Raw genomic sequence first — 15,809 nt, forward strand, 5'->3', positions numbered from 1 at the left:
TTGTATTTGGTTAACCTACTGGTCTCTCGGTCCTTGTTTTCAGAATCCCACTAATTTTTCACATGTTTTTTTTTTGTGAAAGACTCAATGCCTTAGTGGCACAAAGTATTTTTTTCAAGAACAGATTTGCAGACTGACCATTTGTATTTATAAGGTATAAAATGTAAACAAATTCATTTATTAGGTCAGCTGTGAATGTTGAGTCTCCTAATGATGTTTTAACCTGAAACCTGGGAAGGTAGTACCTACTTGGCTGCATCAGAATGGAAACTTAACTCTGTGTGAATGTGCTTGAACATGTTTGTAGCCTAGGCCTACGTCTCTTGTTTTCTGCCTCAGTCACCTTTCTTTTTGTTAGCAACTTTCCTTGGCTCTCTGCTTTAGCTGTCACTGCAGCAATGGTTCATAATAATGTTTTTCTTTTGTGATGGTTGGGAGTGGAAATCGAGGTAAAAATCATAATTGTATTATGATTGCATAGCCCTAGATGCAGCCGATCAACAATCAAGACATTTTAGTTTAAGTGTGTCCCAACTGGAATTAAATATTTAAGACTTAGGTGTTTGTTTGTGTCCATATCTAGAAAATATTATAGCCATTAAAATGTCCTCTTTACTTAGGACAGTTAAGGTAAAGGTTTGATGTAGAGGAGATGCATAAGTCTGTATGGAAAGGGTATGGAGGTGCGCTGGTGACAAAAGACTTTCATCTATTTCAGTGGTAGACAAAGCTGCATGTGATTCTGTCCATTGCCTGCTTTTATTATTCTAGTTTCATGACCAGGCTGGTTGCTCCTCTATAAAGTACAAGTTTAAATACAAACTCTCGCCTGTGTAAGGAAATATGTGGGTCTTTAAGTGGGAAAGGGGACGTTTGTGTGTTGTATCTAGCATCTCCTGCCTTTTCGGGTTTGACTGTTGGCAGATGGGCAGAATGTATTTATTTGCCAAGAGCTTGGCATCACTGCAAGCAAAACATGCCCCCTTCCCTTTGCCTCAGAAAGCATGGCAATGATTGAGCATGTGGTTCTGCTGCTGACCTGCAGCAGCATCCCATACCCTGTTTGCAATAATGGACCTACTGCCATCTGCTTGATACAATTTCTGAAATGAATACATTGTCATTTGCCAAAATCTCTCTACAGACGTGTGGCCTTGGTAATAAAACTTGTTAGTGAAAGTTCAGTGCTCTACAGTGACATACAATATGACATTTGATTTCTAGTTGACAGTCATATATTAGAAATGAAGAGACCACTGGAAATCTGACTGTCAACTCCTTAGAATGTCACTCAGCAACCGTAGGATGACATGATGAGGTTGAGAAAACGCAGGATGAGAAAAATGTGCAGTGGTGTCTTTATTTTTAAGACATCAAGACAATCTTTGCTTTCTTTGTGTGAAATTAACAATCATCTATTTATACTGTTAGACATTGGCTACCAGTGTGGCTGCAAATTAGGTCAGAAATGAAACTGTGTTGCATAAATATGAGCCAGCCCCCCCGCTAGGCCTTTAAGATAGGCCTGCCTGTTGCATTTGGCTGGAAACATTTGGATGCCGAATGGAAAACGGAAGTCACAAATAATTTAAAGTGGTGCGAACTTCACTATTTTTGAACTTGGAAAACCCAGTCCTCCCATCCTGTTACACCTAACATTTGCAGGCTATCTTTTCTAACAGCATTTGATTCCCTACCATCTGACATCCTGTGTCAGTGTTTTGTTAAAGGAAAATGGAACAACTATTTGTAGATTTTTTTCCTCCCTCAGTGATTTGCTGAAATGGTTCCATTTCCAGTCCAACAAACCATTTAGGATTTACTTCCATTTGAAGGCTGTTCTCATTCCAAACCAACTCACCTAGAACATCATATCATGTGTTTGTCCCATAAAAATCTTAAATTGTTTGAATTTTTGGTAATAATATCTTAAACTACAATGCTGGTCAATGCTGACCTGAGTTGAAACGGGGGAAGAATGAAACATTTCCCGTTTTGTCTAAGTGCAAAGATACATAGGCATCATTATGACAAAACATAGAGCATGTTAACCTCCAAATCAGCCAAATATTTTCCTGTTGTGTCCTTTTATCACAGACAGGTGATGAACGATTTGTGATTGTCAAAAGTAAACTTCATTAGTGGTTGATTTTTTTTTGCGAAAGTGTTTGTGAAGGTTTTTCATTTAAAGGTTCAGCTTCATGCTTATTCAGTAAATAATTTTGTCACTTCCATATTGCATGCTTGTTTACAAGGTCTATATTTCTGTACGTGTCTGGTGGGACAAACAAAACAGTTGTTTTCATCATCCCGACCTGTTAGGAAACCCATGTAGTCTAAGTAAATGCACAAATATCTGTGTTTATATCAAGTGAACGAGATATTAATCTCAACAATGCTTATTTCATATTATTGTTGCTGCTAAGGTGGTCTGGACGCCCCAGTGTCTGCTTAGGGTCCCATAAGAACTTGGGCCATCTTTGCTCCCATCCAGGCCTATTTGATGACATGACCATGTACCTGTTGGCTGTCAGCCAAGTTGAAAGACTTTCTGAAAATGCTGTTTGTAACTTTGAGATATTTGTTAATGCTAGGACAGCTATGTTGTTCTGTGGTAGCATAAAGGGAATTTTGTGTTACCAATGACGAGCTTGATGATAGGGTTCAAATGTACTAAGACCAGTCGAGAGATGACTGTCACCATCTAAGGATCCAGTCATCAAGAACAGTGCCCCATCAATGAAAGCGGAAGAAGTGGTATCCACAGTAAGCTGTTAAGCATGCTCAAGGCACACTGCACCATAGGGATATTGTTGGGCAGGTGCAGAGTGGAAGAGCAGGGTTTGGTCTGGGTGCCAAAGGAAAGCATGGGGTAAGGCTACAGCACAGGAGAAGAGACAGATGGTAACTGGCTTTGTTTGTGAAAAAGAGCAGTATAGACCATCAACAGCAGTGTCTCAGGCAAAACAAGAGCAGTGAATGAGCTGGCATGAAAGCATGATGTTGAGAAGAGGATGATCAGCTGGAGACAACATTGGGCCACATCGCTGCATTAATTTCAATGTTGGAGCCAGGGCTGCATGATCTGACAAATGTTGTGAATCTTGCGATTCGTAATATGATTTTTGAATGTCAATGAATTGACTCGGTTGAATATTCCATTCTGTGATTTGTGCCACCCCTGATTGGTGAGCATGCCCAGTGCACATGAAGGAGGGATTAGGCACACCCACCAAGCAGAAGTGCCATAGTCGATGAGGATGAAATGAATATAAGTAAAAAATGAACTTCATACTTTTTGAGATATTTATGATAAAAGAGTTTAAAACTCCCATAGAGTTAACGTTGAGACGCTTTGGCGGCAAATATTAATTGTTACGTCAGTGCTCAACTGTCAGTAATGAAGGATCTTTGGTCTAACGTTGAAGTAGGCCTACCATGCCACAGCTGCGGTAAACCTGAATGTTAACGTTATCGGCTTGTCGCCTGTTGTGATAATCGTGCAGCCCTAGTAGGACCCACTTGATGATGATCTTACAACTCACAGAACCTCAGTTAATGGGTTGGTATAGATGGAACCTGTAAGCTATGAATGGGTCATGGCTCTTTAAAGTATACTTTTTTCAGGTTGTAAAACTGTTTTGAACCAGGGTCGCTACACCTGGAGACAACTGGGTTTGCTTGAGAACAAGAGAGTTCAAGTTAACTCTTTGCCGCATAGTAACAGGGACTGTAGAATTTCTTTTGTGTGAAGGCACAGAAAAGTGGCCATTAGACAAACACTAACAATACAGGAAGGTGGAGCAAAGTGTGTGATTGGGACTACTGGTGAATTTTGGAAGGCAATTGGAAGTTCCAGTATTGTTGTGACCACAATGTTCTGGTCTCAGTATCTGGTCATTACATACTTTATTGATCTAACTATTCCCTATGAAAATGTGATGTAAGAAGCCTATGGACTTGAGAAGTTAGAATATGATAAAATATAAACATGCAAAAGCAAGAGAACATTGACTGTGTTTACATGGACATTAATATTCCGAATATGGACCTTATTCTGAATATTGACAATATTCAGAATAAGGTGTTTACATGAGTTATTAAAAGAATACTCCGTTCATATTCCCGTTTACATGACACGCAGCATACTCTGATTAATGAAAGTTTTGTTCTTTCCCTGAGTGTTTCCATAGTAACTTTATCACTAGCTATGCTGCCACATAGCCTACTGTATGTCGCTACTATGCTGTCTAACGTGTTTCTTCCTCGCTTCAAAGTGTAGCCTACCTTCTTCTTCATTCTCAACATCTTTTCTGAGGTTCCGCTTATAAATAATTTTGAAAAGTTTGCCGCCAGAAGTTCTTTTTCGTTTCTTTTACTGTCGCGATAGAAAAATACCATGGGCCGTCAAACAGTTTGTTGTTATTTGCCACAATGCTGTGTTTAATTGTCGCGAAATACCGTGAATATTCCAATAGAACGTCATTATTCCGAATAAGGTGTTTACATGTCTAGAATGCACCTAAATAACCAGAATATGATCGGAATACTCCACCTATTTCATTCCGGTTATGCTTATTCCGAAAATGACCTTATTCCGGTTAAGGCAATCGGAAAATGATGTTTACATGGGAGTATCTTATTCTGAATATGGTCTTAACCAGGTTAATATCGGAATATTAATGTCCATGTAAACGCAGTCATTGATAGTAATCACATACAAGACATCTGTGGAATGAGTTGCAGAATACATGGAGTATGGATTCTTTGCCTTCATTGGAGACTTTTAAGAGAGAAATTAATACTGTGTGCACTGAGGAATGTCATTGCTTTTAGAGGTATTTCACAAAACTCTTAGCTGCTACTGTGTTTTATGGAAATGTGTTAATGTGTATGTGTCTGGAACTATTTGTTTGGCTGCCATTTTGACCAGGACTCCCTGGCAGAAGAGACGCTCAGTCTCAATGGGCCAATCCTGACTAAATCAGGACACAAGACACCACTTTTAGAGTGGCTCTGTTGGTGATTTTTATTTTGTTTCTTTGTCAAATACGTTTTTATTGGAGAATCATTATGAAGGAGGCACAAACAATACAAAATATTGTTGTTCTCTAAGAAATGCACCCTTAAAGGTGCTGTGGGAACACTTTAACTGTTCAATATCTATTGGCTACACTTTGTATAGACGTTACAAAGATGATCTCGGTCATTTTGGATTACTCTAGTCTTCAATCTCTGAGGTCAACCTTCCCAAGGGAGTCTGGCGTAATGCATTTTTTTCTATATCGTGACAGCTCTTTTTATTTTATGTAATCAATCAAAAATATCATGTTTATCCTGCTACCTTTTGCCTCTTTGTAGATTAATGCTTAATTTTTACCATAGTGCAGTCACTGATTTCACATTCGCAATCATATCCTCAAGACTGCTAGCTGCCGGCCCATCCCATCAGTACACTATAAAACAACTTAGTCTCCTAGGCAACCCAGGCTACGAAAAATAAATTGGAAATAAACAAAGTGCAGCCTATCACCCAATCAAAAGGATGCCAAAGGATGGCAGTCATAGTGCAAATGCACAAGTGTACATTATATTACAATCTTGGACTCTTCGGTCATTCCATCAATCAAAAGGAATTTTGATGATGAGGAAGTAATTTTCCAGGATGACAATGTATCCTGCGATAGAGACAAAAAAAAAAGTTTCTTAAAGAAAGACCTATCAAGTTAATGACATGGCCAGTAAACAGTCTGGACCTCAATCCCATTGAGAATATATTCTGCACACTGAAGAAAAGGCATCATCCTGTAAAGCTGATCTGTCAACTGCTGTTTTACAAACTGTTGACAAGCTGTTTAAAACCAGTCATTAGTGAAGTCTATGCCTCAGAGGGTTCAAGCGGTAATAAAAGCTAGAAGAGGTGCAAGTACTAATTATGATGTTTCATCTTTGTGATTCCATAATAATTTCCTTAGGATTGAGTGATCCAATATTGTTATCCCTCTACATATCTAAAAATACATTTTTGGAGCCATATTTCATCTGTTACAGAAAAATACTTTTGAGGCACATCAATGAATTGTCTTGCCTTTCTTTTCTAAATAATAAAACTACTTTCCATAGTTTTTGCCAGGGATTGTGTTTTACAGGTCTTGGGTTTTGAACTCATTAACAGCAAGGTTTGAATAAAATCTAAGACAATGCAGCATCAACCTTATCTGATTTAATACGGAATGGCCCAGGAACCCTTCATTTCAAGTTCTGTCCAGGACATTTTTGTGATCTTAGAACCCAGTGAAGCCTATATTGATATTATTTGATGTTTTACTGCTTTTGTAATTCGTACATAATTTTTAGACTTTTTAGTCATGCTGTTTGAGTGGACTTTTCTGTTTTTCAGAGTCAACAGTGCCTCAATTCATTCCATTTGGCTTCTCTGTGGAACCAGTGGACATACTTGTGGTACGAGGTGGACCGGCCATACTAAACTGCTCAGTGGACAGCCCAGTAGCTGCTCGAGTAGAGTGGAAGAAAGATGGTAGCTTCTTGAGTCTGCAGGCAGATGAGCGACGGCAACTCCTGGATGATGGCTCACTGTTCATCTCGTCAGTGGTGCATTCAAAACACAATAAACCTGATGAGGGTGTTTACCAATGTGTGGCATCCATCCAGAACATGGGCACTATAAGTAGCAAGACAGCACGGCTCAGCGTGGCAGGTAAGAAAACATGTTATTACTCATTTGTATGCGACATTCATTATTTAATTTATTTTTTAAATTATTTTATGTATAGTATTAATTGTCACCAAATTCCATTATATTTGCAGTGGTAGCCAACACTCTGTTATTGTTGTGATACTGATACAGTGGTGTGCATAAGCTTTAGACCCCCATGCTGAAGTTGACTAAAAAGAGGAATAAAAAATATCCCTTTTTATTATATTAAAAAAAATGGGAGGCAACCATCTGTAGCTGTTTTCTAAGCTAATTTTTAAAAAGATTAACTAGGAAGCTTCAAATGGTAAAAATATGTGAACAGTGCCCCGTACGCAAGCATCATCAAAGATCCATCTTCGCTTGCTCTGGATAGCCTCGATAGAGGGAGTGAGGAATCGGTGATGTGTTGGGCAGTTTTCACCACTCTTTGCAGCGCTCTCCGGTCGGAGGCAGAGCTCTTGCCACACAGAACTGTGATACAGTTGGTGAGGATGCTCTCGATAGTGCAGCGGTAGATGTTCACCAGGATATGAAAAAAACAGGTGGATCTTCTTTAGTCTCCTCAGGAGCAAGAGATGCTGGTGAGCCTTCTTGATCAGGGTAGAGGTGTTGAGAGTCCAAGAGCGATCCTCAGAGATGTGGACACATAGAAACGCTCCACCTCTGTCCCGTTGATGAGAATTGGTGTGTGTGCCCGCTTTAGACTTCCTGAAGTCCACAATTAGGTCTTAGTTGAGAACTTGACAATGGTGTTAGACCCATGTACAGGTGTGCAGTTGCAGGTGAAGAGGGAGTAACTGTACGTACACACCGCCGCCGACTTGAGCTTCCAAGAAGCTCTGAACGCCCTGCCAAGGACACCGTGGGAAGCTTTAGACGTTTTGGCCACTCTGACGTGGCAGCATTCTGTGTTCGATCATGTTCGTTGCTGATTGTTTGCCGCTGAACCGCGTCATAGCTCATTACCATAAAGTTGAGCCAATTTAAACTCTCTGCTTGACGCTGAAGTTGCTCAAGATGTCCAAAATGCAACACCGATGGATTTGCCGCTGCTTGCAGCTGAGAGATACCGGCTTCCTTTGAACATGAAGGACTTCCTGTATCTTTGGAAGCTCAAGTCAGTGGCGATGTGAACGTACAGTAAAGGAGAGGGCTCAGCACACATCACTGTGGTACGCCAGTGTTCAGGGTGATGGTTGAGGAGGAGTGACTATCTATCCCAACAGACAGAGGTTTGTTGGTTGGGAGGTCCAGAATCCTGTTACAGAGGTAGGTATTAATGCTCAGTTCACTGAGTTTGGTAACCAGTTTGGAGGGGATGATTGTGTTGAATGCTGAACCGAAGTCAATGAACAGCATTTTCACATAGGTGTTGTTATCGTCAAGGTGGGACAGGGCAAAGTGAAGTGCCATAGAGATGGGGGACAAGCATATTATGCACAATGCTGTCTTACATTGGAACAATAAGCATCTTTGTCAATCTTATTTACATTAGGTTGACCGTGTGCCTTAATCCACAGATGTGCTGGAGCCCTGATCTTTTTATGTTTTTTGTATTAACAGCAAGGTAAATTACAAATACTCTCCAACTCTAGGGGGAGCCATTTAGAATATTGAACCAAACTGTGACATTTTGATTTGCAAAATGATTTTTGAATTCAATTGCAATATCTGCCAGAAAATATATTTTCCCCAAGTTTTGCTGCCCTATAAAGACAGCATTCACCCACATAATTCACAAGTCAGCAGTGAGGACCGTTGAAGCAACAATTCTATCCCTGACCATTCTGAGATGGGATTCTATCCGCTTAAGAAGAGAGTGACTGAGGGTGACGTAACTTAAAACAGAAACTGTTATGAGCAAATTCTGCAAATTAATGATAATTGGTCATTCCACAATTTTTTTTTTCCGTCTTTGTTGGCAAGCTTTTGAACTAGGCTAATCAAAGCTTTACCCTGATGTCAAAACGGCTGTTAATGTTATGTCCCATTTTCATCTATGAAAAATGTTGTCAAACCTAACGCTTTGTCTGGACCATTTGGCTCAAAGTAGAGCTGACGTAATGTTTAAAGTATTAACGTTGGTTTAAAGTTTAAAGTATTAATGATGGTTTATTAACGAATCAGTTGCAAAATGTCAGTAAGTGGGAAGCTAACCAAAAGTGTTGTGCATATCGGTATATATAATCGTAAAGCAAAAAAGGTAAACGGGAAAGCAACGTCAATCGCAGCCAGCCTCTCGTCGTCAGGCCAGAGCAGCAGTTAGAGAGAGAATGAGCGGACCGGAAGGCAGTGACTTAAGCACCCTCCCATCAGCGCACCAATTAGCCCGGCACAGCCCTCTGCAACAGCTCCACCCTAAGGTGACGCAGACAACAGCAGTAGACACTGCCGCCATATTACCCACACAAGGCCAAGCCAGGGAGACGCACCCAGCACAGCATAGCTGGGCGTGATGCGCTTAAATAATACTTAAGAGTATTACTGAATGCTTGGTCATCGTATTTTTAAAGAACCTGTGGGCATGTCGCTGGGCTACATGTTTTCTACAGGAATGAGCATGGTTTGTATGGGCACTGTACTAGTTATGCTAGAAACTCTGTCTGCCTGTCTGTTTTCCTGTGTGTGTTTGTTTTTTAATTGTGTACGCCAGACGTAGTATAATTAGCATTTAATTAGAATTTAATAAATTACCATAATTGTATTTTCATGTATGTATTATTTTGTGACCGTTTGATATTTTCAGATAATCAAACTCTTAAGTGGATCTATTCTTCCCTTATTATTCCTATTCTTATCTCCATATTTTTTCCTCAGGTATACCTAGGTTCTCCAGTCAGCCTGAAGCAGGCCTTGTGAAACATGGTGATAACCATGTATTCTTATGCGACATTAATCAGGACCTTGTGGCTTTTTCCCGCTGGGAGCTCAACCGGCAGCCCTTATTGCTAGATCAGAGGGTCTTTCAACTGCCCAGTGGGGCACTGGTTGTCAGCAATGCCTCTGATGCTGATGCAGGACTTTATCGCTGTGTGGTTGATACAGTGGGTGCAATGAAAAACAGTGAAGAAGCGGAGCTTAAAGTCATATCTGGTAATACACACTGCATTTTTTTTGTTTCTCAAATATGTACTGTAATGTCTGACTGTTTGCTGACACCATAAGGATATGTGGATGTAATTCATCATGTATTTCTTACGTCATTAGATAGAATAAATGTTCAAACAAACAAGTTAAAGAAAATCTTTCTAGGATCATTGCAAGAGATAAGTGTCTTGCAATTTTCATTTTTAAGATTTTGGTGAGCGCTACATGAGTGACCGATATGAAACGTGAGCTAATAGAGATAGTTAGCTAGAAGGATCTCTCCTTCTGTCCTTGCTTTATGAACCTGATGCCAAATCATGCTACTATGTTCCAAACATTCTGAAAATCCTGGGGTCCCAACTTTCTCTATCGATACATCTAACTAGTATTTAACTTCAAATAGGTGACATCCTTACCATCATGCTAAAGAAAATCTTGTAACGTTTCTTCAAGACTTTTTTGAAGTCTTGAAATCTTTCATGCTTCTAACTACTCTGATTTGGTCGGCAGCATTTCCCTAGCTTCTCTTTTAATCTCCATTCAGTATCTCGTGTCACGTTAATCTTAAAGGATACCTACTGCTAGTTTTGCTGCTTTTCCACTGAGGACAGGCCTTCTTAAATCCTACTTGCATATACTGTAACTCACACTAACCTTATCTTGCTCCTTTTATTTATGTTTACTCAAAGCAGAGATGTAAAAGTCCGGCTTCAGAAAGTAGTCTTGCCATATATAGATCCTACCTGTGCGCTTAACACACGTGTTTTCACTGATTAGCTGATCTACTTGACTTAAGAAATTCGCTAATTAGAATCAGCTGATTAAGTGAATGGTTGGAACCAAAATGTGGCAGAACTTTTACTGATTACTTATTAGCTAACTTATTAGTTTCTCTCTATGTCAATGCAGCCATGTTGGTTTCTATTCAGTCTAAGCTTTTGGGCAGGGATGTGTTGCAATTCAGGAAGTGCCAGTATTGGTCTACACTGACAGACTTCATTAGACCTCATTATTATTCATGTGAAATCTAAAAAAAAAAAAAAAATTGGTCTAGTCTGGAGCCCTGCTATCAGTCATGTACATCTATCCTGCTCGTCTTTCAGAAACCGCAGATCGGAGAAAGCTTGAATTTTTGAAGACGCCCTCAGCCATGTCCAGAGTGCTAGGGGACAGTGTACTTATGCCCTGTGTGGTGACAGGCTATCCTGCTCCCTATGTTAGATGGATGTTTAATGGCCAGCTCATTGAGGAGAGGTATGTAGATGTTTTTGATCAATTTGTGTAATATATGCAGAATATTAAAAATGCATGAATATTTTCATATTGAATCTATGGAATATAATGGTATTTTTTAGCTGTGTTTGAAGGAACACTTCACCGTTTTTTCATATTTAACTATGTTATTCCCTTAACTAAGACGAGTTGATGCATACCTCACGTTTCAATGCGTGCACTCAGTGGCTCTGGTGCGCGGCGCAACTTCGATAGCACTTAGCTAGCCCAATGCATTCATTAGGATCCAAACAGAGATGAAGTTAGAAGCGACCAAACACCTCCATGTTTTCCCTATTGAAATACAGTTACACGAGTAGTCACACGACCAAGTATGGTGAGACAAAATAAAACGTTGTGCATTTGTAAGCAGGTAAGAGGGATAACTATATTGTGTGGCGCAGTAATATCCTCACTCTTGCACTTTCAGTTTCACTTTGGAGTGAGGATATTTCTGCGCAGTCGGAGTGCTCCCAATGTTATTCCGCCACACAATATAGTTATCCCTTTTGCCTGCTTAGAAATGCACCACGTTTCATTTTGTCGCACCATGATCGTGACCTTGGTTGTGTGACTACTTGTGTAACAGTATTTTAATAGGGAAAACATGGAGGTGTTTGGTCACTTTTAACTTCATCTCTGTTTGGATCCTAATGAATGCATTGGGCTAGCTAAGTGCTATCAAAGTTGCGCCGCGCGCCAGAGCCAGTGAGTGCACGCATTGAAACGTGAGAGGTATGTATCAACTTGTCTTAATGAAGGGAATAACATAGTTTAATATGAAAAAAACGGTGAAGTGTTCCTTTAAGGCATTACATCATGTGTTGGAAGTGCAGGATATTTTTTTCTATGTTTCAAGCAGTTTTTATACTTTGCATTTATGGTCACCTACACTGTGTCTCAAAAGTTCATCCTCCTTCTAGAAAGTCTTTTCGGGAGGACTTTTGAGTGCGCTTTATTAGCGTAATTGTATTTGATATAGAATTATTACCTTTCAATGGTATGCCAATATCATGTACACAATTGTGCTCTAAACCATGACTTTGCTTTACAACTTACCATAAGGTGATATTTTTAGTTGCAAGGTAGAATGATTTTGAACACAGTTCTTTTCTGACAATTTTCTTTTATTTTTTTCTAATGACTTGTCATTCATTGTTCACAGTGAGGAACGTTTTGAAATTGTTGGTGGGGGAAGTCTGCGTGTTCTCAACCTAACTGAAGAGGATGCTGGGACATTCAGCTGCCTTGCAGACAATTTGAATGACTCCATAGAGGCTCAGGTTGAGCTGAAAATTCAAGGTACAATATCTTGCTTGGTCCCTCAATATGTCATGAGGATTTCAATGGTATCTGTCTCAGGGAATATCGTGACTTCATGTTGTACGGTATTTATATGTGGTATGGCATCCAGCTTGTATGATTGTTTACCTCCGCCAAGGAGGTATATGTTTTCATCAGGGACCGGCGTTTGTCTGTCTCTCTGTCTGTTTGTTAGCAAGATACCTCAAAAAGTAATGGACGGATTTCGATAGAATTTTCTGGGAAGGTCAGACATGACCCAAGGAAGAAACGATTACATTGGGAGTGATCCGTAATTCCGTCGGGATTCCGGAGGCGTTTATGTATTTATCTTAGTGGTGTAATGGCATGGTATGGCCACGTGGTGGCGATCTGAATAGTTTAGGTTCATATGTATGACAACCTAGGGAGAACAATGCAGGCGGAGGTCTGCACGCTCTGAGTGCTTTTCTAGTTTCTAACTGTCAATTGCTGTGTTTACATGAGAGCTTTAATTCCGAATAAAACCAAGTTAATTCGGACTAAAAGTTAGTTCCGCTTTAAAAGAGACCATGTAAACGCTTATTCTGCTTGAAAATGATTATTCGGAATCAAACTTAATTCCGATTTAAGTGGTTGGTTTATTCCGATGTTAAAGCGGAATTAACTCACTACTTGATCATGTAAACCTTTATTCCGATTCAAAGTTTATTCCGTTTGTTTGGCGCATGCTCGCACGAGGAGGAAGAAGAAGCGCATGCTCGTTTCATTGCTAATTCGGCTCCGTCTTCTTCCCCTCTTCTCCGACAATCTTCTCCTCCTCAGCTAGCAAACGTGAAGCTTGACAATATTCTCGAGCTGCTGATTAAATAGTAGGCCTATTATCAGAATTACTGCGACAACCGTTTTCATTCTGTTATTGTCCATGCTGTAACGTTAACCCGAGATGACAAAAAAGCCGCTAGCCAGCTAAAGATTGTTTTCTTCTTGTAGACCTTAATTAGTCTACGTTCATGCGCCATCTGTCCAATCGGAACCCTTCCTGACCCCCAGACGTTCAGCGGAATACAATAAAGCGGAATTAACCTATGTTCCATGTAAACTCGAAGGAGAATATTTTAATTCCGAACTATTTCATTCTGAATAAACTAATTCAGAATTAAAAAACATCATGTAAACGTGGCCACTGTTAGCCACATGTTTATTCATGGATTTCACCAGGTCCCTTTCCACAGGTGAATAAAATAAAGCACCTTGATTAGCAGACTGCACGGTGCTTGATTAATACACCTGTGGAAAGGGACCTGATGAATAGAACGGCTACTTAAAGCAAACTGTCGCCCTGAAAACAAGAGCCCACTGCTCTGTTAGCAAAGTTATGGCCTACTGTTTGCAAACTAGCACACATGGACTTTAATACACCACTTGTTAGTGTTAGCTGAATACATAGTTAATCAAAGCTAAACTCGAGATCTCCAAAACAAGTCCACTGATGATAGGCCAGATGGGAAAACCATGAGGAATTTCCTTGCTTGCCTCCACAATTACAGCTAGTTAAGTAGGCAATTCTGGTAACCTGAAGGTCGAAATGCTACTTGCTGCGTTAAAGTTTGTACTTTTGGTGTCCGTGAAGCCAGTATTCCTTAAAGGAATAGTTCGGAATTTTGGACATAGGACCTAATTTCCAACTTTACCGAGGTGATAAAGGTCGGTGGAGACCGTTTTTATCGCGGATAACCCCTTCCTTCAGTTGCAGCGTCCCCCTTTGCTAACGCTGTTTCTTAGCTAAAGCATTTCTACGGTAACATCAGTCTGACATCAACAACAGTCTTACTCACTCCACCGCACACCCGAGACAAGTCAATTAAAACGTCAGACTATCGATATACGTGTCCGTGTTGATAGATTAATTTTAGAAGTAAAACTAACCTTGCAACTCAATGATTTATTACATTTTGAGGGACTAGTTTCTCAATATCAATCCGCCACTGCCATACAGGGAACAAAGTAGGCTATTGCAATGCGATGCAAGGTTAGTTTTATTTCTAACATTGTTCTATCAACACAGGCATGTGCATTGATAGTCTGACGTTTTCATTTATTTGTTTCGGGTGTTCTGTGGAGTGTTTTCAGTGGCAGGCTGGATGTTATCTCAGCACCTAGGTTAGCACGAGATGAACGCTGCAACTCAAGGAAGGGCAGAAATTCACTGAAAATGGTCTTCACCGACCTATATCACCCCGACTAAGTTGGAAATAAGGTCCTATGTCCAAAATTCCGAACTATTCCTTTAACCCTATGAGCCCGACGGACGCAAAGTGCGTCAAAAAACGCACACATTTTCTTTGTTACATTGCTCCGCTATTATAAGTCACAGCGAGATGAAACTTATATTGCAGGAAAGAGCAGAACCGGGCTTTCCAACGATACTAGACACTTGTCTGTACGATCAAGTATGAAAATAAAACAAAATGATGAGGTTAAATCAAAGTATATCATATTTACAGTCTATATTGCTCTGCGTTCACCGGCGCATCCAGAACTCTCGCTTGAATTACTCGCGGACCACGCATCGCACAGACATGACACGCATATCAAATGAAAGAGGAGAAGCAGAGCTTTGCATTGATACCAAATACATCGATCATGTCGTATGATAAAATCAGACGAAGTTACAAACAAATAATAATGTCATATAGCTTTGGCTACCTTTACTCTCGTTTGATTTCCTCGTGAAACCGCGATCAAAAAGATATGGCACGCATGTCAGATGAAAGAGGAGAGTTAGAGCTATCCACAGATGCCAAATGCAACCTTCTAGGCCATAAAACAGACGAAGTGACAGCAAAATAATAACTTCATTTAGCTCCACTTACCTCGTGTTTTTGTGTGGCATAATAGCCTATGTTCATAATCCAATGTTATCATGTGTTTCTCTATGACAAGTCACGTTCATAACACGGTTTTGAGATCCCAGCAAACTCCTGTATGGTATCCAATTCAAGACTCATATTGCATCCAAATTTGTTTGACAAATAAACACTTTTTGCCTTTACTTTGTTCATTGCAATGCAGTAAAACAAATATTATAGAGAATCATCATCTGTGCACGTCATGTGTGCTACCGCAAACAAGTCATGTCAGATCAGCTAGTGTCACAAATATGGAGTGCAAAAAGTGCCAAAAAGTCATTTTTTCATCACTAAATAAAAATTGCCATTTATTTCTGGAAGGCACACACCACATATTTCTGTAAATTGCTCAGCCCCAAAGTATACCTCCACCATGGTTCTTATATTGCCGTGTTCAGGACAGTCAGGCCTACATAACCATGTATGTTTTGTCGAGATGTGAGCTTGCTGTGGTGAGATACACGTCAAAATGTAAGAATTTGTATAGTACGCTTTTCAAATTTGTATTATTTAAAAATCTAAATCAAATCAATGCAAGT

General features: G+C 39.9%; 1 protein-coding gene across 3 annotated transcripts in view; it reads left to right on the top strand.

Annotated features, from left to right (window-relative positions):
• neo1a (neogenin 1a) overlaps positions 1-15,809 on the top strand; it is a 75,658-nt gene that overhangs the window by 21,647 nt on the left and 38,202 nt on the right. For all 3 annotated transcript variants that reach the window (XM_062549838.1, XM_062549839.1, XM_062549840.1), the window contains exons 2-5: positions 6,401-6,718; positions 9,536-9,811; positions 10,909-11,059; positions 12,243-12,379. In XM_062549838.1, coding sequence (XP_062405822.1) covers positions 6,401-6,718; positions 9,536-9,811; positions 10,909-11,059; positions 12,243-12,379 — 882 coding nt within the window. The remainder of the gene's footprint in view (positions 1-6,400; positions 6,719-9,535; positions 9,812-10,908; positions 11,060-12,242; positions 12,380-15,809) is intronic.

The sequence above is a fragment of the Sardina pilchardus genome, chromosome 11, assembly GCF_963854185.1.
Source record: "Sardina pilchardus chromosome 11, fSarPil1.1, whole genome shotgun sequence".
Taxonomy (NCBI): Eukaryota; Metazoa; Chordata; class Actinopteri; order Clupeiformes; family Clupeidae; genus Sardina; species Sardina pilchardus.